Source organism: Papaver somniferum, chromosome 10, assembly GCF_003573695.1.
Source record: "Papaver somniferum cultivar HN1 chromosome 10, ASM357369v1, whole genome shotgun sequence".
NCBI classification, from domain to species: domain Eukaryota; kingdom Viridiplantae; phylum Streptophyta; class Magnoliopsida; order Ranunculales; family Papaveraceae; genus Papaver; species Papaver somniferum.
In genome coordinates this window covers 135,860,700-135,886,247 of record NC_039367.1, presented here as the reverse complement: position 1 = coordinate 135,886,247, position 25,548 = coordinate 135,860,700, and the positions used below count along the sequence as shown (strand labels likewise).

General features: G+C 36.4%; 1 protein-coding gene and 2 long non-coding RNA genes across 4 annotated transcripts; all 3 read right to left on the bottom strand.

Annotated features, from left to right (window-relative positions):
- Positions 1 to 13,573: 13,573 nt before the first annotated feature.
- LOC113318025 lies at positions 13,574 to 14,341 on the bottom strand. Its single transcript, XR_003344225.1, has 3 exons — positions 14,059 to 14,341; positions 13,825 to 13,949; positions 13,574 to 13,720 (listed from the first exon to the last, which is right to left on the bottom strand). It is a non-coding gene; the product is annotated as an uncharacterized LOC113318025 (long non-coding RNA).
- A 2,196-nt stretch (positions 14,342 to 16,537) lies between these two features.
- Positions 16,538 to 20,908, bottom strand: LOC113318967 (hypersensitive-induced response protein 2-like). The gene is made up of 6 exons (XM_026567268.1): positions 20,479 to 20,908; positions 19,862 to 20,067; positions 19,634 to 19,754; positions 19,457 to 19,548; positions 19,279 to 19,366; positions 16,538 to 17,120 (listed from the first exon to the last, which is right to left on the bottom strand). Exons 2-6 carry the CDS (start codon positions 20,048 to 20,050, stop codon positions 16,762 to 16,764), a joined length of 849 nt encoding a protein of 282 aa, XP_026423053.1. The 5' UTR covers positions 20,051 to 20,067; positions 20,479 to 20,908; the 3' UTR covers positions 16,538 to 16,761.
- Positions 20,909 to 21,241: 333 nt separating this feature from the next.
- Positions 21,242 to 25,229, bottom strand: LOC113319238. 2 transcript variants are annotated; one of them, XR_003345255.1, is made up of 6 exons: positions 25,101 to 25,229; positions 24,541 to 24,723; positions 24,364 to 24,445; positions 23,394 to 23,560; positions 21,950 to 22,023; positions 21,242 to 21,871 (listed from the first exon to the last, which is right to left on the bottom strand). It is a non-coding gene; the product is annotated as an uncharacterized LOC113319238 (long non-coding RNA). The 2 variants fall into 2 exon arrangements; XR_003345254.1 differs by having other exon boundaries at positions 21,242 to 22,023.
- Between the last annotated feature and the right edge of the window lie 319 nt (positions 25,230 to 25,548).

Here is a 25,548-nt window from a genome sequence, read left to right as displayed (position 1 = left end):
CTTCGTCTACATTCTCAACATCTTCTCTTTGTTGTTCAACCTCTTCATTTCCTTGCTCTTCTTCATCATCATTCTCTTCTTCATCATCATTCTCCATCACCTCTTCATTGACATATTAAATTACATCACGAACATTATCTTGGTTGACTTCGGGTAACAAGCCCCCTCCATGATTATCATTTGTGTTACCACGCATTCGGAAATCTAAATGCTTTGCTCCGCGAGGGGTGGGAGTTTTCAAATCCTCATCTACTTGTTGTCTCAATCTTTGTCCTTTGTTCCTAATGAACAAAAACCAAAGTATTAGCTAAACATAAGAGAATATTGTGTTATCAGATGAAATAGGAAATAGAACTAAAGAATAAAGTAAACACAACACTTAACAGATTATAGTTCGGTTGCCTGAAAAAAATGCGAGGAAACCGAACTAAATATTTCAAAAGTTCGGTTAGCCAAAAACACTAACGCCAAAATCGAACTCAATCTTCACCATTGAAAAATTGAGTTCGGTTACGAGAGTTTTTTATGCGAGCACACCGAACTAACTATTCCAAAATTTCGGTTACTGAGACTAATTATCGACAAAACCGAACTCATTCTTTCGAAAGGAATATTGAGTTCGGTTACGAGAAATTTTTTGGGAGCATACCGAACTATATAATTCGGTAAACAGATATTAGTCTTATAGTTGCGAGCACACCGAACTGTTCTTTTGTTGAAAGTTCGGTTATCAATTATAGGGTTACAAAAAACATTCTCCTAACCGTACTATCAACTGTAACTACCATTTTGAATGGGTTTTGATGATTTATAATCGAGTTCTTCAACAAATAATGAATTGAAAAGAATGGGTATGAAGGAAATTACCCGCGGATTTGCATTTCACTTGAATCAGACTTCTGTTTTGCGGTTGGATGATTGATTTTGCCTAAAAACGGTTCTTCAAGTTCTTTGAACTTTAGCAATTCTTTTGGGAGATTCACTATATGTGGGAGTCCCGGACTCAATCCTGGTTGTCTGGGTGTGTTCTTGGCACGCATTGCTTATAAAGATTGATTAATCGACAATGAAATTTTTTCGAATCGACGATTAACGTCGATGTTGCGATGTTGACGAAGAAGAAGAAGAGGAAGAGGAGGAAGAAGATAAAGAAAAAAAAAAGAATCAGTTTTGAAACTGATTTTAGGTTATAAAATAGATTTTAATTAGGGTTGAATTAGTGGGTGGTGGGTTATTAGGGTTAGTTATAACCTTAATTAGAATAAGGGCAGATTAGTCTTCCCTAATCTTTTAAGACACCCCGTATAATGTGGGGGTGGACATTTGTATCACAAAGTAGTCCCCCACCCTTTTTGAGTAGTCCCCAAAAAATCGTTCCTATTTAACACCAAAATGCTAAACCGAAACTTATTTCTTTTTCATCATCTTCTCCAACTCTCCCTCCTTGAAAAACGCCGTTATAGACAACCCTAAACCAGAAATGGCATCATGTGGATCTAGATCTATGATAGGTGGTACTAGTTTCGTATGGGAATGTGGTGGAAGAACAAACGAGAATCTCTTTGAATCCCAATGAGCATTATGATATCTCTGCTCAAAAACATAGTTTTGGGTGACATTCTGAGTCGTGCGGCAGTATTCATTATAGGCGTCCGTAATCCTTCCATCAGTGCGAGGTAAAGAAATATTCGCATCTTAGCGGTGGTTGCGGCTAATCTAGAAATTAGCCAAATTAGGTCTACTATTTTCTAGGAATTACCAGTGGAAATGACCTTATATGTAGCATTGGAGCTCAGGTAGAAACAGAAAAACTGGTGTTTTGAATCTTTTGATGGTAATTGAAAGCTCCAGCAGCTCAATGGTAATTCATTTGTATATCCTTCGTTTTCTTAAGAATTTAGTGGTTCTTTACTCATCAGGTTACTGCAATCGTAGGAATCAGTGGTGGAGCTCTTTTATACATGGAGGCTTCGAGAATCCTTCATTGCAATTATGATTTTTTTTTTCTCACAGATTCCTTCCAACAGCGAAATCTGGTATGCTAGAATGGGTTCCTAAGCCGTGCACATGGCAGAAGACTTTGTTTGGTAAGGCCATGGTGTAAATACAAATTGTGTGGAGGAGAGTAGGGGGTTCGGCAGGAATTCTTACCAGCAGCAAATTTATGGTTTTCATTGCCCTCTTTGTTGTTATTATTTGTTGGTTTTTATTGCTCTTTGCATTATTCATGTGCTCAAAATCATTACCTATTCAAGTTTGTATGAAATATAGTGTTGTTAGTTTGGTTGTATGTAAAAGTGATATTTAAGATTTTTGAATCGGCAGCATCTTCAGATACACACTTTTATTTGGTCTCTCCTGCAGGAGAGGCATCTGTAACCTTGAGTATCTGTCCATTACCGCAATTCTTTGTTGGAAAATCAGGGTAACCGAGGATGAAAACCAGAGGACGAAAAGAATATTGTATCACTTGAGTTTCAAGGCCTTGCGATTCTTTTCAGTAATTATTTCGACCCTTCCCAGTAAATTGACGAGTACAATCGGTCAGCGAAATATTGTTGTCAGGACACAATGAAGCCCTAACAACGTTGTTGGATTCAAAGGTTGTACTCCCTTGACCCAACCAAGAACACACTGTATTTATTTCTGAAGATGCTTAGAGAGAAAGAGTTTTTTTTTTTGATGATTGTAATAGGAAGAATCCTTCGCTATTTATAGAGGGTTTCATGCCTTTTGGAGATGTCGTTTCATCTTCAAAACACGCTATCAAAGGTCGTCATCCATTAATGGGAAGAGACGCGACTGTAGAAAATTTTGGAAACCGAATTAGGTCGAACACAACCGGGAGGGGCTACGCTCCCCCGGACCCTCCTTCGTAGCGGCAAACAATATTGAAAATATCTACATGTTGCTGCATCTTTGGATTGTCTCAGTAGTTAGGTCTGGCTGTTTCCTGAAATGCAACATTCTCCTAATGTTTTGATGCGGCAGTTGGCTAGTCCCAACTCCAGAAAGCATCATTTACCTAAGTCCCAACTCCAGACATCTCCCTATCATTTTATCAAATTCTAGTTTGGCAACTCAAAGAGCAAAATACTCTGCATTCAATTCTTAGAATTGCCTATAATTGAATTCCTGAATCTCTAATTTTTCCAACCAAGGTAAACTTTATCTTTTTTGTTTAAAAGATGAATAGTTTTTTACCAATCAATTTCAATCACTGTTATAAAAAAAGGTGTACTTTGACTCCTTGATCAAAGAGTCATTAAACGGACAGGATTCACCGGAGAAGGTCATCTCGCGGTCCACAGCGTCTGGATTTCGTTTGGGTTGGACTGCTGGGAATGATTAGCTATTTACGGGGTGAGGTGTGGAGGGTGTGACGCTTAATCGATAATATAACCCTAAACAAAAAAAAAATTAGGTTCCTTCTTCTGCATACTCAAATATTCTTTGGTTATTTACATCTTCTTATACACCATCACCAGAATCTATCTATACCTTCATATACTTCCCTTCTCGAGCAGCATCATCTTCTCATACTTTGAGAAGGGGTTTCTAGGTAAGAAGAGATTTTGGCACAAATAATTGATTTTTGTCATGGTTTCAGAAATTAAATCTTAGCGTTCCGTATATATTTGATGGTAAATTCGGGGGTTTTTCAATGTAGTCGAACAAAAATTTAAATTTGATGCACCACTACCAAGACTACCTCAATCATCTCAGTCTCCACCAACAAAACAGGTGATTGATTCCGTATATTCTTCCCCTAATACTACCAATACATGCTCCCTCTCTTCTTCTCTTATTCGTTGTATATTCTTCTTAGCCTAACTCTTACTAATCTAGCAGGTTCACCATCAATCCTTTTTCTGATATGAGGTAAGCATTGCTATAGTTAAGATTGTTTAAGAAAAATTATTAAACCCATATGCCACCTTCAAATTTTGTTCTTTGAATTACTGCTGTTAACGTAATCTGAAAAAAATTAAATCTCACCTCATATTCATGGAAATTTTAAGTGACGATCTATCCTTTGAAGCCAAGTTAAGGAAGTTTTCAATCTTTCCCATCTAATTCTTCTTCTTCGTTCTCTTTTCGTTACTTCGTTGAAAAAATACGATATTCATACAAACCTAACCAATAGAAACCAATTTGTTCGTTGTTGTTGAGATTCCGTTTACAGATTTTCCAGGAAAAATTGAAATTAATTAGGGTTTTTGTATTCTGCACTCAATGGTGAAAATTCATAAGGATTGAGGAAAGTTATAATTTTGCTTGACAACACAGCTAAATACCTATTGTTCATATTACTTTTGTTCTTTGTTGTTGAATATAATTTCTTAGGTAAGCTCATTCAATTTCTTTTCCTCAAAGGCTACTGAGAAAATTGAAGAACTGATTTTATCTTCAACTACAGGGGGAGAATAAGCAAGACGTGTGGCGAAAAGATAAGATAGCAAAAGTTGAACCAATTTACTAATGCTTAAGCTAAAAAAATCATGAGCACTATATTTGTGATAGGGAATTCAACGCATGAAAATATCCCTCCCAGTATTACTCTCGCAGAACTTTAGAATTTTGCTTTCTTCCTTCTTTTCTTTTGGGCTTTCTTTCTTTCTTTCTTCTCTGTTTGGATTCCAATACCAGTTTGTTGATTTTTTTCAGGGATTTTATTTTATGAGGGTTTTTCTAGATCATAGCTTCCTGTACTTATCATCGCATTCTATTGATGTGCTGGCCTTATTAGTTAGGAGCTCATGTTGCCAAATACGTTCATCAAGTGAATATGAAGAAGCAAAACCTAATTTTATAATCCTGTTTATTTCAATTTTTCAGCTATAATCCAAAGAGTATTTTTCATAAAAATTACGCATCTTCCTACATGATTGTTTTTTTTTTTGGTTCAACTCTAAATATTCAGTTTGCTTCTGTGATTTCAGGTGATAAAGTCTGTTGAAAGTTGGGTATTTGCTACAATGGCCAAACAATTCAATTATCAATTGGAGTCGAATATTGCTGCAATGGCCAAACAAGCCTCTCTACCTGTATCTTTCCTAGAAAACGCCAACAAGGTATTCATCCCTTCTACCTGTTCCACAATTTCTTTATGCGAATCACATAATTTATATCGACTTTTCTTAAATTCATAAATTCCCTTTGGTTCTTTTTTTTGTGGAATCAGTATATTTTTCATTGTGGGTGATTACAATATTTTTATAATTGAATGTCTCCTGGAATATATATAGTCAACGTCAGTTAAGATGAGCGAAATTTACTGATATCCAGCTCCCTCAAATAGAATATAAGTAACACTCCTAACTAAATTGGGTTAGTTTTTATACATCTAAATCAGCTTCCATAGCAAATATGGTTAGGTGTAATCAACACTAACCCATTTTAAATTAGGAAGTAAAGTTCCGCCAACTGCGTTATTGCTGAGAATTACCATTGTAAATAGATCGCTTAATGTAACACGTTCACGTACAACCTATGTCGACTTATGCTCCATCGCAGCTGCACAGATCATGCCTCCTGGCTAAGCTTGGGTAATTGGGCTCAAAGGTACTCTTTTAGTTCTTACCCAACTCAGCTGACACGGAATGACGGAAAAGAATATCCAGGACGCATCAACAACAATGCAGGGCTGTATAGGTTTGGTTTTCTATCGAGTAGGTAAGGATTCATCGTTTCTTTACTGTTTTCATTGCCTGATTTACGATATTTGTGTTTTCGAATGCAACATGCATAATATTAATGCTCAAACCATAGCCATATTGGATCCTGAAGTGTCCTTAGGTTGAGGCGCAGAAAACCAAAGAAGGATATCTCTTTTACCACCAGAGCCAGCAACTCAACTACTTGAAAAATGTTCCAAGAGAATTGCGTTATCTCCTCTCCAAAACTAAACATCCACCACCTCCTCCCACTGCCTTCCCTTCCACGTCCATTGCATTCATAACCATTCATCACCTAAATCTCAACCCACGCCCCTTCTCGCCGTTCGCAACTACCACCATCAGCAACACAACACCTTCTCATGCTAATACCACCAGTATGTTGAAGTCGCAACACCATCCATGACCAGTAGCCACGTATCCCTTCCCCGATCCACCAGTTGAATTCAGAAACAACCAACAGCAGCATTACAATACACCACCAGTTTTAGGGTTATTGATTAGCAATGATTTATCAATTTATTTTTTGCTTTTCTGTCCAACTCAAGTTACTAGATTCTACATGAGCTAATTATAATTCATACTGTAAATTTAGAATCTGGCAGAGTCTATTGATGAATCTTTGGACAAAGGAGAGGCCCAAAAAGGATACACACGATCTCACTCAACAGGTGAACGTAGAATCCTAAACGAATAACATTCTTGGAACATAGAATCCTCTTGTATTTTTCTTTGAACTGTAATAAATAGTAAGCAGTGATAGTTGTTCTTATTGAACTGGAGCTACATATTTTGGTCAATAGCTAGGTTAGTTATTACTGTTTAGTGGCAACTCCTTTGATTATTTGATTTACTAAAATTTGCTAACAAGAAGGACAATTATGGTCTTAAGCAAGATCAAATTATGAAGAGCCACATCAGCTTGAATATCAGGTGCTGCCTATTTGGGTGAGAGGCGACTTTTTGTTGAAAGAATATGTGAATAAATGGAAAAATCATAAAAGCTTGGTGGCTATCACATTTCCTTTATCTGGATCATAGCTTCATTGCAAGATCACTTCCACCACTTAATGAAGTCGAACTTCTTTGTTTCCTTAACTGGTACTTCCATATTATATAATTAATTTTGGTTTTTGTGAATACGAGATGTAGTACCAATTTTTGGGTTCATAATACTTCGCACATGGAAAGATGGACAATATTTGGGCTTTAAATTCTTGGATGCTATTTCAAATATCTGTAGCAGTCACACATGGATAAGCGGCTATTTTTGGCGTGTGCGTGCTTCCTGGACTCAAACATATCATCCACCTGAAGGATGAAACTTTCGAGCATGTTTTACACCGCTGTTATTATAAAACCAGACACCCCACATTTAATAACTACAGTGGTCGTAGTAGAACAGAATATGAATTTCTGTATGATGGGCTTAGATTTGAGTTAGGTGTGGATGATGAGCGAGGTATTTTCTGTTTTGGCACAAGGCTGAACTTTGTTTCTTCATCCTCATTCTCATCGTCATAATTTTCTTCTCATGTTACAAATTTACTGGTGGTTGTAGTTGCAGAGATTTGGGGAAGCTTTGGGTGGTATGTGGTCATGCATATTTCGCATGATCAGTCTGAAAATGAAGGAAAAAGGAATGAGGGTTAGCTATGAAACTCCAAAGAGCACCACAACAGGTAAAATTTCATTTATAATGTGTTTTTTTTTTTCGTTTTTGAATCTCCTGGAAGGGCCCTAACTGTTAAAAATATTGGATAATTTCCGCATTGCGCCGACAAGGAGTTGGAGCGGCCTTTCGTGTTTTTCCTTAATGAGTAGTGCTGGGCTCTTCATATAAACTGTACTCAAGTATTGGGAGCTATCTCCAACAATACCTAATTGAAGGTATTTGCAAAAAAAAAAAAAGAAAAAAAAATAGTTTGTGTTCTTTTTAGATGAGTGTAATGGCTAATGTGATCTTGGAATTCTAAAAATTACAATTGTGTAAATATGTAAATGGATACTTATCATGTTTAAGAGCAGTTAAGCTGTTCATGCATAAGCAATTTTCCTTATACAATATTTTTATAAGGAAAATTACAATTGTGTCATTCAATATTTTTTTTTTGGTAATTTATACAACAGGCACGGAGATGCACACCCTTAGCAAAAAGAGGCTTTCATTGATCAATTTGCCATACAATGAACTGAAGTAGAATTTCATTGATTAATTTTTTCTGACCAAATCTGATCAGGGCAGCAAGACATCGGGATCTTCCTTATAGGTTCGACCCTCTAGGTTTCACCTAATCACGACTATTCATGGGGACTATATTTGATTCTATAAATTCTAATCCATGGTCGAGCTATTATGACACGATTACCCAAACACCGCCCCAATCATTATTGGACGACTAAAATTTTGTGCGAGGATACTGACTAGCTGACCATATTTGATCAGACCAGCAAGACATGGGGATTTTCCTTATAAGTTGGACCCTTTAAATTTCAACCTAATCACGGCTAAATTTAAAGTGGGGACTATATTTCTAATCCACGGCCGGAGCCACAGGTCCCGACTATTATAACATGATTACCTAAACACCGTCCCAATCACTAGCAGATGACTAAAATTTTCTGCGAAGATACTGAGCGGCCGACCAGATTTGATCAGCTAACAAGACATCGGGATCTTCCATATGGGTTCCACTCTCTCGATTTCAATCGAATCATGAATAATTTTAAAGTGGGGACTATATTTAGCTCTAGAAATTCTAATCCAATGTCGGGTCGTGGGCCCCGGCTACTATGACACGATAATCACCGCCCCAATCATTACCGGACGACTAAAATTTTGTGTGAGAATACTGACCAAGTGACCAAACATTAAACAAAACTCGAAAAAGGTTATATTATATCTTTAGCTATATTATATTTTAAGCTATATAAGCTTAGAACAGCTTTTTCAAAATCAACAAAAGATTGAGCATATGCATAAAGAAAAATAAATGCTTGTATTAGATTTTTAATGTTTGAAATTGTTTTTGTAATAAATTATGTACAATTCATTGTTGTTTTTCATATCCTAAACAGTTTTAGAGACAAAAACAGGTATTTGCATCAACCAAAGAAGAAAATATGAAGTCGCAGACTCGGAGAAGCACTGATGAGATAGTAAACCTTTGAAGTTTGCACCACCAGCTAGAAACTCCCACTGGGTAATATAGCTCATGTCGAGGGTAATAGGTATGCACCGATAAAGTCGTGGTTGTAGTTTTCAGTGAATTAGCTAGCTTTATTTCGAAAAGAAGAAGAACATTTTCTTTAGTGTTTTTAAGCACTAAAGAAAATATTAGTATGGGAAAAAACAACTAATGCGAATTAGGTGGTCAATTTTTTAGCAAGTGGACTAATTCTCCATCGATGAAACCGCTGCCATTACGCCTCACCAGACACTCCGCGAATGTTGTTCCTTTTGTGGGGGTACTTCACATGTTAATTTCTCTTACTCTCTTCCACTGTGTTTGTGTAGTATCCTTTATGGACAGGCTATCAATATTAGCTGCATAAAGGTACTGAGTTTGATAATATGGCTCTACTATTAAATTTTTATTAGAAGATCAATTAAAATGACAATTAGGTTTGTGAATATAATGTTTTCCTTAATTGGATGCATTAATCAGGGGGAAGTGACGGCATCCTTAACTTAGCTCTACTTTTTGGATGCAAGACTGTTGAAGTTTTTTTAAATCAATTCGGGGCATGTATTATCAATGTCATATATTGATGCTCCAAGTATCCATATAGCATGTAGAAGTATCCAGTGTCATCAATTACCTTCCACTTGAGAGTAACTCACTTTGGCATTGTGTATGTTTCCAATGTTTAAGCATTTTGCTACGAAAGACTGCTCTTTGTTAATTTAATTTCTCTAAATATCCGAGTATTTATCTTGTAGACAAGTTAAAGTTCACAGCAGGAGAATTGCTTGGCGAGTTTCAAAGTACTGCGACTTCGTTTGCAACACTGAAACTTTAATTGAAAATTTTGGTGAAACTGCAGTAGGATGACTTGCTCCTGCTGATTCTGACAACCCTGCTAATCCAAATGTATGAGCTTAATCTTTCATATTTTACCCTCGCTGTTGAGAAGTCACGCATAATGATTAGATGCATTGACTTTAGACTATTAGGATGTAAAAAAGATTGGTATGAAGGCAAAGTTCTCCCCAAGTGTTATTCTTTAAGCTCACAATAAAACTCAACAGAATTGCAGCTTCCAAGGCCCAATGACTGGTGGTCAGATAAGAAACTAGGTTGTAGCTTTCTTTAAATATTCATATTATATTTTTGTGGTTTAGTTGTGGATGTGTTTGGTGGTTGTTTATTCACTGGATCAGAAGAAGGGTAAATAATAGTGTTTGCAAGAAAAAATATCATAATCTTAAACGACAAATCAATACGTGTATATATTTTTGCCGTGTTCATAATAAATGGGTTCCAGATGACAAGCTTCGATTTTGGAGTGAAGGAGCAGCATCCAAAGAACATGGTTGAATAATGTCATCATGACATGTTCCCTGATGACTGCAAACCCATTAAGTGCTTGCATTACAAAATAAAATAGCATACCGCGGATTCATGCCCCAATAACTTATATATCCTTACTCAGTTCAATTATGTTTTCTTTCGCTACCTTACTCGCATATATAATCTCAGGAACGATGTTAACTTTGGAGATGGATTTTAGAGAGGTTTGATGTAGAGTTATGTAGTATATGGCAGTCTTGATGTTGTGCATGAGACAGTTCACCTGGATTTTTGAGGTAAGGTTTCAAGTCAAAATGATCAATATATGCAGACAATTAGAGTACGCGTCTCTGTACATAGTTTCCTACTTCCGTTAATTGATATGTGCAGTCATTGCTTTCTAGAAATTGTTGGGGGAATAATTAACATATCTTTAGATATGAAATGAATGGTTCTTGGTCAAATGCTTTTGTCTGCATATCTCTTTGAAAAAACTATTAGGTATTAGGAATTCTGCAAAGGAAGCGGCAAACGTGTGTGTCCGATGATATATTTTTCTTGCCTTTGGAGCATCATACATTTATGATAGAGTGCATTTAGAGTAGAATGTCCATGAACGATGGAATCAAAATATGTTGGCCCAACTATTTATAGTTTTGGATCAATAAATGACTTGGTTAGCTATTTTAAACTATCAGCTCAGCATAGTAGGCATTAGTTCTAAATTATGACCAGTGAGCAACTTAGTTTTTATACGTTGATACAGTTTTCTAGGGCTCTAGGGTTTCATTTTTCTATATTTTTTAAAGATGCTTTTTTCCTATCTAAAAACCTCATTGTATAATGCATGCTTCTGTTAAGGCACTCATTGGTGACATCAGATGTTTTGATTCTTCAAGCCAAGGCTAAAAAACTTGCAATGTAACGGTATTTTAATAAATATTTGGTAATGTGGAATGATGACTTTAACATTAAAGTATAGAACTCGGATCTTCTATTAGCGTACATAAAGGATGGTGTGAGGTACAATGTCTTCTCGATATTATCTCGTACTATTAAATCTTTTAGATAAATAGATGCAAGTGTAGGTACATACAGACAGAAAATGTATCAGATTGTAAGTCTCTTTGGAGGCTTCTTTTTTTCAAATTCCAAGACCCAATATTATTGTTCATATTTAGCATTTGTTGCGATCTCTGCGCATGGAAAAGGGTAAAATTTTGCTATGTGCTTTCTCATCGAGTTGTTTTAGGCTTTGAGCCAAATCAGTGTTTACCCTCTTCTGTTAATAAGTTTATTGATCTTTGGTGGTATGAATTGTATGATGGACTGCTTAAAAGGATATTCAGTTGAATCCTTAACTCTTTCCAGGTACTTATATTTTCAGCGACGACATTGAAATTTTGTTGAAACTTTAGTCGATAATTGCAGCTAAAGTTGTTGATTAGGAAAATATTGATATTTATCTCAAGAGTGACAACATAATATATTGGTTTCGGTGAATGATTTTTCTAAGAATTTTTCGAGTAACTATTTACCACATGAATTTGTGAATTTCGTTAAAGTTCGATGGTTTAAATCAAGTTTTAGGGTCAGTACTTCCGGGTGCAAAACTGGCATATTGAAGTAAAAAAATAACGTTTAAAATAATACACCCACATGACACAAATATATTTACAGATTTTTTGAGTTAGTGGCTAAAATATTAACGTTCAATACCAACCAGGCACACTAAAACCAAAATACGTAGAAAATATAAAAACATATTAAACAATCTACACAGTTTCATAAAACTAGACGATTTCCAAATTTAGTTAGAATTCGGTATATACTCACATGCGAATCACAAGTCGATATAAAAAAATAGGTTGTGTAAAATTGTTACATAAACCTAAAAATAACAGAGTTTCCGTACTACGACAAATAAGATATGATTTTGGAGAACAATAGAAAGAAAAAAATATCTCTCCACAACAAGATAGTTTAAATTTCATATCAAAATAGTTCAATAGATGAAGAACATATTGTTACAATGTTAGCTACGGCAACAACAAAAAAATTTACAAATGGCGCCCTTTTTTCCTTGGCAGAAAATCTATGGATTCCAAAATAAAATAAAATGAGTAGGAACGACATATGCAGGGACAACAATATCAATATGAAATCACTTTTTCACAGTATTATCCAAATTGAGTTTTATGAATAATTTTTCATATCGACATGTATTTTATGAAATACATGTGAACATCATGGGGTCTTAATAACTAAACTATTTACTTATCTTTTAAAAGTATTTAGATACATTGATTAAGATGTAATCAGTTTTAATGTATGTAAACTAAAGACTATCACGGGAGGTTGAGCCGGGATGATACCCAATACAAATATAAAATATACTTTCTAAAATTCTTAAGTTCCAACATTTCACCTCAAATACAATATTCAAGCCCAAGGCAATTCATTTGGGCTATTTGACCGAACATCTTTTTAACACCACTAAACAAAAACCCTAAAACCATTTCTTTTATACTTCTTCGCCTCCCCTTCTCTAACTCCCTCTCTCTATAGAAGGCCGCCGCAAACCAAAATAAGATCGTCTGCAAATTAAACTAGCAAAAAGCTCTCACTTCAATATATCATCTAGTTAGCAGTGATAGTCTCTCCATTTTATTTTTCATTCTACAAATGACATCATGTAGATCAGCAGTAGTATCTAGGCGCTGGTCATGTCCCCTCGACTTGGCGCCTTTTTTTGCTAGGCGCTAGTCCTACGCTTAGAGCGCCATACCTCTTACAACATAGCTCCAGTCATTTACATTCTCTTGATGGAATATGTATAACTTCAAAAATCATGTACAATATCCAATTGAGTTGCTGATATGTTGTTCCTCATCACAAGTTTAAGTGGCTAGCATGATGCTTTAACAAAGCTTACTTGGATTGCATATATTCACTAGACTGATATAGCTAGTTTAAAGAGTTGCTTAGAAAAAAATATTGTTAAGACTTTTGTCTGCCGTTCATTACCGCCGACCACTAGATAACTGAATCCACAAACTTAACGACAGTCATGACCCAGCTATTAATGGTCAACAACATACAAAGGTACATTTTTCCTCAACTGTTCTGTGTATGTCCAGAAGCCAAACAAGATGCTAAGCGAAATGAACAGAGATGTGCAGTTGTGGTGTGTGTGTGTGTTGGAACATCTTTCACGGAATGTCAATGCACTCAAATGTCTCAATACCCTAACATTTGATAAAACAAATCCTAGCAGGTATTGAATCAAATTCATAGTTCAAAATCAACAAAGATTCTTTGTTTAAGGTACTCAATCTGGCAAATAAAACTGAAAAAATAGGATTTACAGTGGTAGTGCTAGTTCTTTGTACCTCAAACTGCAGCTTTTGGCGTGTAGTTAAATCAACTTCTATTTGGCTTTTGACATTACCATGATTAAACCCTCAAAGTCAAACTTGATTCTTTAAATTCTCCATCATCTTCCACCGCATGAGCATCAACCGAATCCTGTATTAGTTACAGTTTTTAGTTAGAAGCAATTACTTTGCAGAACACATCAATCCAAAGGGAAGACAAATAGAAAAAGTCTAGTAATTAGTTTTGATTCCCACCTCTCATGTCAGTGAACTTGAACCCTTGTATCAGTTGAGCTAATATCCCAAGACAACAGGTACAGGATGCTCAAGTGCAACCAATCCAGAACTGGATCTTTCAAATTCATATCTGTTGGCACAGCCTATCAATTAACATTTGTAAGAAAAAAGAGGTTAATGAACATTTGTAGTAATTAAAATGAAACTGAAAATAATACTAGTATTTAGAGTTGTAGTGCTATTTCTATATACCTTATCAAACTGCGGGTAATTTGGTGACATGTACCAGAGAGAACACCCTCTAAAGCCAAACTAGAATCTTCTCTTACTTTAAATTCATAAATAAGCCACACAGTTTAAGAATTATTCAATCGCCGATTCTACATCTGTCGGAGACTAAAGGACCGAATAAACTTGCCTCAACTTGCAGTAAACAGATCCCCTTTCCACTTGTGCCGATTATCTTTCAATGATCAAGCCTCCTGGATCATTACTTGGTACTTCTCTTCACTCCAAATCTATCAATCTGACATCTAAGTACGGAGGCTATTTTTCTTATGTCTCAATTCTTGGTATAGTATTCAACTTCCCAAACGATCAGGAAGTGGGAGGAAGAGGTCAAAGACCTAAATTACATAATCACTTAGGATAATGCTAAGAAAAATCCCAGATTCACTAAAGGCCTCCCTTGCAACTAAAACTAAATATATACATAGACGTTCATAAAAATTTAAGTAGTACATGTAGCTAGATTAACAATCCTCTGTTTTTTCATAACATCTACAGCACCATGTCATCATAAACCTATTCACAAATAACAAACGTATGTTTTATTTTCCTTTTCAAACAGTTTTTTGCTACAAACTACTCGGTTAAGAGACACTTGTTCACACAGTAATTTTGATCCTAGAAAAAAAGCCACCTCACTTCCCAAACGTCCTCTTGGTTGGGATGTATATATTAAACACGTTAAGATATATAGTGGTAGTTCCGATGGTAAAGAATCCGAACTTGGAGAGGTTACAGCAAAACCTTTTAGTTTCGGTAGGTTTGAATTTTGTACATGCTTCGCCTCAACGTTCAACAAGTAGATGAGAAGCGCTAAATTCCCTTGGTCGAAAGAAATTGAGATCATTCACGAAGCTGCAGCAAACTAATTGAAAAAACGCTTTTACCATTCAAATTTTATTTCTCTTTTCTAATAGAGTTGTGATGTATGGAAAAAGAAGACGATGAAGATGCTTTTACAATGCACTCGGGTTGTTCCAAAAAATTATCGAAGTCAATGTAGAACAATATAGGCAGTGGCCATTGCAACTCCTGCTGCCAATAAGTGAATTGGTTTGAAGAGGGAACGGTAAAACAAGCCTTATTTAGTATCGTAAGGTTTTGCTTTAAAAATAAGTTTTCTGTAAGGTTTAAGGTTCATTGATCATGTGATTAGAATTTTATATTTCAAAATCGTATATAAATATTTAGATTCACGCTCACGAATCATTGAACTGTGTATCAGTTTCATATTAACCCACTCCCTTACTTTTTTTTTTTTTTTGATCAGATATTTATTTTTCTTTGAGGATAGAGTGAGTGAAAAGAAGCTTAAAATGCAATACGAGATTCCACAGTGAGATTCAGACAAGATAGTCAAATTTGTTCTTTTTGGTCGCTTGACTTTGGCAGTCTTTTTTTCTTGATCATCGAATTACACAACGACCAAAGAACGGAAAACTCAATTTCGGAACATGTCGGTTACATACAGGAGTATATATTCCCTTACAAAATCCCGGTGACCTCTTGTTGGACAGGTGTGCAAATTAATGCCGTTAACCCTCCACCCAGGAGCAGTAGAAGTTCCAAGAAATGAAAGCAACTGAAAACCGTTTATGGGTAAGAGTTATTATTGATCTTCTTTGGGAATAGATAGTGGGGGTAGTAGCCTAGCTACACTGTGATCCTAGTGGATGTAATAACAATGAGTTTATGCTGCAATAATGTTGGGATTATGATGTACAACTACAATTCTACATTTACTCTGCCATCATCTTTTTAATCTGTTACCTACTGTGTGCTCTTGCGGTAAACAACTTCCAAGAAATTTTCTTCATTAAATTTCTTAATGCTAGCCCATTGAGGTTGGCAAATAAGATAAAACATATATACTATTCTAGTCCCAGACCTCCCAAGTTGAGCTGTAATCTAGTTCTGTCATAGCTCACATTGTTACTATGTTTAAAAAGGATAATAATGGGTAGTGAAAATAAATAAATTGGGGTTAAAGGTTAAAATGCATACCGGCCGGCCACCGGTAACCAATTGTGTGCTATTCCACTGTGAGAAAACTAAGGCCTAACTTCCGGCCATGCTTTGTTTTAAACCATGAAATAGGAATATATATATCTTGTCAGACTCTAAAAAGATCAATCACAGTGTGCAACAAAAAAGGACTACTCAATTGTGCAGATATTTCACTCTTAAGTGTAACGGAGGTCTCTTTCTCTTGTGATAAATAAGTCAACTTAGTTAATTGTCAAGTGTGAATGACGTTTGGTCTAGTCCTTGTTTAGAAGAGTCGGTTGTTAGTCTGGATAACTCCAAAGTGTGCCAAGTAGATTATGAAATTACTACAGTCTGTAACAAGTTGTAAAAGTGGTCATGCTAGCTAGTCAAACACTCATATGCTAAGTAAAGAAAAATCTAGAATGAGAACAGACTAGAACTGTGGCTACTGAGGTCGGTTAACATTGCATCCGTTTACGATGTAAGAGAAAGAAAATGAAAAAAGAGAGTTGGAGTTCAGAAAACCATAAAACAAGTTCAAAGTTGAACAACAACAACATATCAGCACACTATTAGTCCCAAAAGGCAAACAGAGTGTATGGAAGTTGATTAATGTAAACATAAATATAGCTGGGTACTGAATAAAGGGTTAGGCTGTATTTTTAAGGTGAAGATGAACTAAGCAGAAGAGCCTTGAAATAGACCACCCTGACGAATTTGAGTGACTGCGTCACGAACAGCACCAAGCCCATGAGGCATAACCTCTGCGGAAGATTCAGTGTGAGCACGAATTTCCTTCAAAGTGTCCAAGTATTCTGTTGCTAAAACCATCTCCATGACATCTTTGGGAGAAATTCCGGGAACGCTATCTGAGAACCGTTGTATTGTGTTAGCGAGACCATCAAAAACTGCTTGACGCTTCCAAGCAATACCCAATCCGGAGCGGTATTTCGATTCCGCTTCAGCCTCTGCAATCTTGATAAGCAACATCTTCTCAGCCTCTGCCTTTTCCGTTGCTACCAACCGTAGCCTTGCAGCTGAAACCAAATTTAAGAATTTAGTGGAAGAAGAAGAAGAAATAAGGTGCACAAACTGGTGATAAATGGTCAAGATAACTTCAATCAAAGTGACATAAGAGAAGACTTCTCTCGATACTTCTCAGATTTATTCAATGAGGCTCATCCTTGGATACCTACACTAGACACTTCTGACTACCCAAGGAGAAAACTTGGCTTGAAAGACCAATTCAAAAAAGTGAAGTTTGGCAAACTGTTAAGAATTGTGGTAAAAACAGATCACCTGGTCCACTGGAATTCTACACAGTGGCATGGCCTGTGATCAAGTCTTTCAGATATCATGGATGTGATTCAAGAGTTTCAAGATGAGGAAAAGATGGATTGGAGAATAAATTCTGCCTTCATAAGTTTAATACCTAAAAGGGAGGAGTCTAACAGACCTCAGCACTTCAGACCTATAAGTCTCGTGAACAGCATGTATAAAATTATCTCAAAAATTCTAGCTGGGAGGTTTAAGACAGTGCTTCCTCAGATCATCTCAGAACACCAAGGAGCCTTCATCCAAGGCAAACTTATTCAAGATGGGATTCTATTGCTGGGGAGCTCATTGAAGACAGATTTAAATCCAACAAGCCAGGTGTGTTATGTAAATTAGACATAGAAAAGGCTTTTGATAATGTGAACTGGTGCTGCTTGGATATGCTGCTGGAAGGAGCTGGTTTTGGATTGAAATGGAGAAACTGGGTTGAATGGTTCCTTTCTTCTGCTCAAACATCAGTTCGGGTAAATTGCTTCTCACTAAACTTCTGGAGAAGGCAGAGCATTTAGGGATGATTACTTGATTTAATATCCATCCAGAGATCAAAGTGTCTCATCTGCAATTTGCTGATGACACATTGATCTTTCTAGATTCAAAAGAAGAGATGGTTGAGAATCTTGTGTTGATACTTCAAGTTTATTGGTCCATACGATTCAAGATTTAGCTAAGATTCTCTATTGCAAATTGGAAAGTCTTCCCATTAAATACCTAGGCATGCCACTTGGGGCCTGAGTGAAGCAAACAAGCATTTGGGAGTATATTAATGAGAAACTTCAAAAGAAGCTCGCCATTTGGAAAAGAAAACTTCTGTCGAAAGCAATGAGAACTATTCTAATAAACAGTGCACTAGCTAGTTTATCAATCTATTTCATGTCCTTACTTAAGATGCCTGCTAGTGTGGAGAAAAGAATGATCAAGATGATGAGAGACTTCTTATGGGGTACAACAAGGGAAAAGAAAAAGATTCGCTGGGTTGCTTGGGATAGATGTTGCACACCTAAAGAGTTCGGAGGGTTAGGCATAAGAAATATAAGTGCAACTAACAAAGCTATGATGGCAAAGTGGAGCTGCAGGTATACACAAGATAAACAAGGTTTATGGAGAAAGATAATTCAGCAACAAACTAAATCTGACAACAATGACTTATGGCCAAAAGAGTACAAGAAGCCTCATGGAAGGGGTTACTGGAAAGGTATTCAAAGTGAAATGGGACTGGTGCAGTGGAACTCCACATTCATTATTGATAGGGGGAGGGATATCAATATCTGGCAGGATGCATGGAAGAGCTCAATTCCGTTCAAGGAAACACACATAGAGCTTTCAAGGCAACATCTCAAAAGCAAGCTAAAGTGGCAGATTTAATACATAATGGAAGTTGTAGAATATAGCTTAGGGAGAATCCTTCCACTGAAGTCACAGTTGAGCTGAACAATCATCTCAATATCCATGGTAATCCACCAACTCTAACCGATTTAGATGATAAAATAAAAATTTTCGGCTGCTACAGGATATTCTACCAAGGAGGGTTATAAATGGCAAATGAAGAATATGCATCATGGAAATATAGTCTCTTACAAGCATATTTGGAGAAAAATATACCTCCTAATAATGCTATACCAACAACTGATAACCTGTTGCGAAGAGGTTTTCAGATTGATAACACTAACTGTAGCTTGTGTGATAATGAACACAAGTCTGTGGATCATCTGTTACTAAATTGTACCTTCACAAAGGATATCTGGGAATACTTTAGCGTCAGAAAGGATGCAAGTTGGGTCCATAGAAACTCTGTGAAGTTACAGTTTGAAGAGTGGAATGCAAGACAAACCAAAGTAATAGCCATCATTGATAGAATCTTACCGTCATTGATTTCAAATTTGATCTTGTCATCGGGTTCTACGTCAACAATGAGTGTCTTAACGATTTCATATCCATAATCCGCTAAAGCCTGCAGTCAAATTAAATACGGCCAAATCAAATGAAAATGCCATTTCTCACAGAACATTATCAAACAATTGCTATTAGAAATGAATTATACCCTTTCCAGTTGTTCATCAACTTCGTTAGCAATATCATCCTTTTGCTCGAAAACATCATTCAAAGTAAGCTTTGGAACAATGGATCTGATAGCTGAAATAATAGATTAACCATATAAAGATTACACTTTAAAATTAAGAGTAAGATGTTAATTTCACAGTTTAGAGTGCACGCATACCATCAAAAACATAGGCTTGGATTTGGCCCCTTGTATTGCTCAGTTTGTAGAATGCATCGCCTGCATTTTCTCGTACAGCTCGATATTGTATAGATGCATCGACAGTCAGAAACACATTATCCTGTAAGGAAAAAAAAGTTCATCTAAATGCTTCTATAACCCCGTTAATTATAAGTTTGTATAAATATCAAGTCTCGAGATGCGCTAAAGGTATTTCCGTCTACGTACCTTTGTCTTGGTCTTGCATCTCAAATCCAGCTCCTGAACCCTGAGGTTGACATGACCAACTATTCGACTACCAAAACACCATGGTACGCAATGGCATCCAGGGGCAAGAACTTTCTTATACTCGCCAAAGTTCTCCTTGACAGCAACTTCCATCTGGTGGACTTTTACACAGCCCAATAAATTACCCATTTTCTATTGTTTCAGATCTGCGAAAATACAGACTCCATGTCAAGCAACAGTTATGACATAAAAGAATATGAAACTGAAGATCATGAATTTACAACAAAAAACTTGATCTGCAATTCCCCATCAATTATATAAATTATCCCCTCAAAAGCAACGATTCAAGAAAACCTCCAAAATCTTACAGACTCTAAAGCAAAGTAGCAAATTAACCAACAAAATGACCTTGTTGTTACAGATCTGCCAAAGAATGATGGTTTAACAACTTGCAAAAAAACCATACTTGATATGCAAATGGTTTAACAAAATAAAATTGACAGATCTATCTAGAAACTTTAGAACAAAAATCAAACGTATTTTCAGCAAATTAAGTCAAAGAAATTAAAACTGATAGAAGGAGTTGCGTTGGAAAGGGTACACGAGAAGAAACTTACACTAGTACTTGTAAATCTTCTGGTTCAAAACAAAGCAGTTTGTGGAAGAAGGCAAAATGACTTTAACACGAAGACTGATAGAAGGTAAAGAAGATGAACTTTTTGGTTTTGATAAGTTCAAATGATGATGATCGGGTTTAAGCACAGATTGTTGTTTAGTTCATCTTCTTGAATCTTTAAGTTGCATTTGGATCTAGGCTAACTCTTTATTTTTAAGCAGCTCCCAAACTTTTTTTCTTTAGTATTTTAAGCAGCTCCCAAAATTGATAAAGAAACACTGATTGAACAACGGAGTTTCAAGAAAATGAAAACAATGTAAAGGGCATTAATGGCATCTTACTTGCCTGGATAGGTCCACTAACCAAATGATGAAGATTCATTGATTTCTGCTTCAGTCTACTGTTTTTAGCAGTATGAACAAACCTTGGTATATAACCTCAGCAGTATCTTCCATCAGAACCCCAAGACTTTTATTTCTTTTTTGTTTCCTTTGATGGAAATTTCAAGTGAAGGTGGGCAAATATTAATTAAGAAAATAACGTGCACTAAAGAATAGTATCTTTTTCGGGAAACACTACGAGAGTAGGTAGCTGACTCCACTCTTAATTCGTGTTGCATTTAAGGGTGATAGTTGCTGCATACCTAACCGTGATAAAGATTCCAGCCGATTGTGAAAAGGAGGACACTATTTCAACGGAATAACCATCCAGATGTCTCTCTATTCATGATGAGATCGACGATTTTCAATATAACACAAGATGGAGTCCAGAAGGAACACAAGAAAAATTAATGGCCCCAAAAATACAAAACTTATTGATCTTAATTTTGTGAAGCAATTAGATGTCCACCTTTGCTTCAACTTAGTTTGTTTAGCAAATTTAAATCCCAGGTACAGAAACATCTTATCATAAACCGAAGCAAAAATGTCCACCTCTAGCATCGAATTTTGGACCAAGGTGGTTGGTTCTGCAACAAGATTGTTTCTCCAAAACTCTACTTCAAGCCATGGAACACTTCTCTGAGTTGCTAGGCTTGCTTTTGCGGCCCCATAAAGGGGTAGTCAGTAGTCTCGATAAGCTTATGTGGAACCAATCGCCTCTCCCTCTTCGAGAGCTTGTGGAAATTGTGTATTCTTTGTCTGGCTATCATAGCCTCCAAACTAACCCCCTGGAGTCAAAAGGAGGAGCGCGTTCTGCCAGATTTCAGGGCTGTATTCTCCACCGTTTCTCCAGGAACATTGTACTCGATATGAACAGCATGCCCGGTGCCATTCCTGTCATCTCCCTGACGACGACAGTTAACCTACACTCTGCTCGCACTTCCATTCCAGATCTTCCCTTCGCGTGATATGAAACTCTCTTTTTGAATAACCCTTTCCCTACAAACGCCTCGGCTGTCGCACAAATACCGGCAAGTATAATTAGCACAGCTGGTTTTGCGCTCTTACAACATCAGCAGTTCTTGCACTTACCAACTAGGAGACGATCTTTATCCCACCCATGATTATGGGTTGCATTGGCACGTGCTGACTGCTGAGTGTATAACCTGCATGAACAAATATTAGTTCAAGTTAAGTAATGCTTGATAGAACAATACTTAGCTGTACCATTACATCAATAAAAATTTGAATGAACATGAAAATGCAAGAGCTTGAAATTTTAGCAAAATCACAAAGTTAAGCACAGAATATACTCATTTTCAAGGATCTGAGACAGGGTTAATTGGGAAATTGTAAAAGCACAAAAAATTTAATGGCGGGAAACACTGGTTAAAGTGGCATTTGACAAGAAATCCCTAAAGAATTTAAAACGGCCTACAGTTGTTAGCGACCCTGCTATGTTCAACAGTTCAGGCATAAGTTCCATTGTTCATGTACAAGTTTACCTGATAGGCGGTCTTTGATGCTCGCTTTCTTGTAAGCTGCAGTTGCAATAGAGGACAAGGTTTGCCTATATAATGACTAAGAGATTATATATGAAATGAAACACCCATCAACATTCGCATCCCAAGTTAGCTAGCTTCTAATGGTTTGGCTTGTTCAACAAAGAGATATTATACAAAAACTAGAGAGTATGAGATGAGGCATGGTTACTGAAAAACAAAGTATATGATCAATATGTCAGCAAGGCATGGAGCTGTGTGACCTTGAAACGAAGGACCTAGGAGTGTAGACCAGTAGATTTCTGAGTTTAAAATCTACCTATCATTAAAAGTAGTCATGAGTATCTTTAGTATAGTTCTCAAAATATAATCCCTAATCAAGTAAGTACAAGTAGATGAATATTTCGAATTTTATGTTTAACTTCTACAGTTTCCCAAACCTCGAGAAAGCTAAACATTAGGCTATTAACAAACAAAAGTTTATGCACGATGCCAAAAGGTATGCATGAGGCAAGGCTAACAAAAGTTCTACAGGAGGAACAGCTACAATGGAAACACATTAAACGATCCATCTCATCTGCCAAATCAAAAGAATATCCCTTCAAATTCTTTTTTTGACTGATAGTTATATCATTTCTAGGAGAGGTATGAAGTAATATTTAGATCAAACAAGGATAATAAATAAAAAAATATGACTATTTTTTACGCGACCATAGTTCTGACAGAGGTGAACTAGCAGGCAGCTACATAAAAAGAATTGCATGGTGCAGAAAGGCATCCAATGGATGTTGACCCCAAGCAGTAAGCACGAGGGTAAAATGGGCACGTGAGTTCTATATTCAACGGATAAGATGAGGGCTGCATCGTGTAACTTTTTTAAGGAGCTGCTGAATTTCCTTTCTAAATTTGAAATATACTTCTCGTTGTTCTTTCAGCAAGTACTTTGCACTTATCGATGGTATATACAGGGGACTTAAACTCACATCGAACAAGAAACTAATAAACACACTCAAATATATATAACAACCCCATACCTGTTTATATCCTTCAACACTGCCTGAAGGCTGGCACGTTTAGGGACCACCGCTTGGGTTTCAGTTGTTCCACTGCCTATTTGCGGAACAGGTCATGACGGTGGATTTGCTACAGGTGTCTGGTCGGAGGACGATTCTGAAAGAAACTTCCTTGAAGAAGAAATTCCCTGTAATTTAAAGTGGTGTCGGAGTTAACAGTATAAAAGTATCAAAGAAGGAACAAGCGCAAATATTTAATTTATGTGACAAACTGTTCCCTATGTATCTCGCATCTAGTATTGAATCATTCAATTTGAATGTACATGGTGTCCTCTTACTAAGGAATAGTAGGAGGCAGCTCCTTCAAAAAAGTTGTGCAGTGCAAAGAGGAAACTAGATTTGATTTTAAGAACAACTAGATTTCAAATAGGGGCATCTGAGTTGTAGAATTCAACTAATATCATGAGGAGTTGCAGCGTGCAACTCTTTTAAGGGGCAACCCACTACCATTTCTCTTATTTAATACATACTACTCAACCTAAGCTATTTAATACATACTACTCAACCTAAACTGGGGAATGTAAAAGGATTTGAGGTCTGGCGGAGTCAGTTTGTCTGACAAATGAGAAACCTAGACAGCATAACTAATGATAGTCCACCGCCTTCAACAGTATATAAAAGTCATACACTATAAACTGATCCTGAAAATGATGTAAACCATTTAACATGTGGTAAGCTGATAATATGTAACAACATGTGGTAAGCTGATAATATGTAACAATGCAGATATATGCCGCAACATAAATTTTAAATTAGTTTTTTGAAACTTTTATAAACGCAATAAAATGTTCTTGGAAACTCTATCTAAAGAACCAAAGTACAGTATCCCATTACCATCTTGGAGCACATTCATTTTTCTTAAACTAACGAAATTTCATCATTAGCAACCATGTGAAGAGGCATCTATGGAATTACTGTTAAGAATATTTACCGATTGCCGCAAGACTGGTGAAAAGGCCTGAGAATGCTTGTTGGAGGTGTGCTTGATGTTTTATGTAGATAACGAAATTGACCTGTAACAAAATCCCTACATTACACTACCATCCTTATCAAATGCACGAAAAACTAGTATTCGCACAAAATATATTGAAAGTAGTAGTAGATGTACCTAAAGTAGAAGAGGCATTTATACGAGTACTTGGTATGTTGAGTGGCGGACTACAACTCTGCTCCAACGTTTTACCCGCATTACCAAATGATAGATTGAATATGCCTTTGCCAACCCCGAATGATTGCAAAACACTAATACCACTATTTGAATCAATAGTGTTTAACAAGACACGCCACCCATCTATTCGAAGAAATAAACAAATTATTACAGGTAATATAAGGAACTGAAGATAATAATCAATACATCAAGAACCAAACCATCTCAAATCTTTACAGGTAACCATGAAACGCAGCATTCACTCAATTTCCCCCCAAACACAGGCAAATCTCATAGCAATGGAATGTTGAGATTTTTTTTATTGCAAGAGACTTAAAAATCGCAAATAAACTTGGGTTTTCAATCAAATAGATTTTAAACAAGCGTATGAATGAGTATGATGAAAACATTGGTTGATCAAAGGAAGAGACTAGAGCTAGGGTTTTAAAGTGAAAAAAAAAACAGAGATTTTTCTTTTGAGAGATGGATTAAATACATAGAGATGAGAGAAATATACTTACAGACGATTGAGAAGAAGACAGGAGATTTGAGTGCTCTACAGAAAAAACCAGCTCTGAAATGGATAAGGAAAAGAAGGAGTGGAAACTCAGAAGAAAAGGAAAAAGAAAAGGAGAAAGGGTTTGTATTTGATTGAGAACTGCAAATATTTGCAATTGCAATTTTCAATGTTAAATATTTTCAGCTTAAATGTACGAAGACAGAGAACCAAAATTTAGAGCCGGCAAACAGGCCAAAATCCTTGGGCCGGCCCGTGAAAACGTGCGACCGGCTTGGCAGGTTGTCTACAAGTCGAACTGTATCACCTAGTGAGTGCATGTAAAGAAATTTTCATATCATACTCAACAGGTGATTCAACATCCTCTTCAAAAATATCTTCCCCAAACTCATTGTCCTGAGTATTAATTGACTCTACTTGCACCGTAAATGGTTGTTGGCTAACTTTGCAAA

Excerpts from the sequence above, each read along its gene's own strand:
- LOC113318967 (XM_026567268.1), bottom strand. The coding sequence starts at position 20,050 with ATGGGTAATTTATTGGGCTGTGTAAAAGTCCACCAGATGGAAGTTGCT. Across the intron at positions 19,367-19,456 it reads TTGATGAACAACTGGAAAGG|GCTTTAGCGGATTATGGATA; the intron begins GTATAATTCATT and ends ATTTGACTGCAG. Across the intron at positions 17,121-19,278 it reads CAAATTTGAAATCAATGACG|CTGCAAGGCTACGGTTGGTA; the intron begins GTAAGATTCTAT and ends ATTTGGTTTCAG.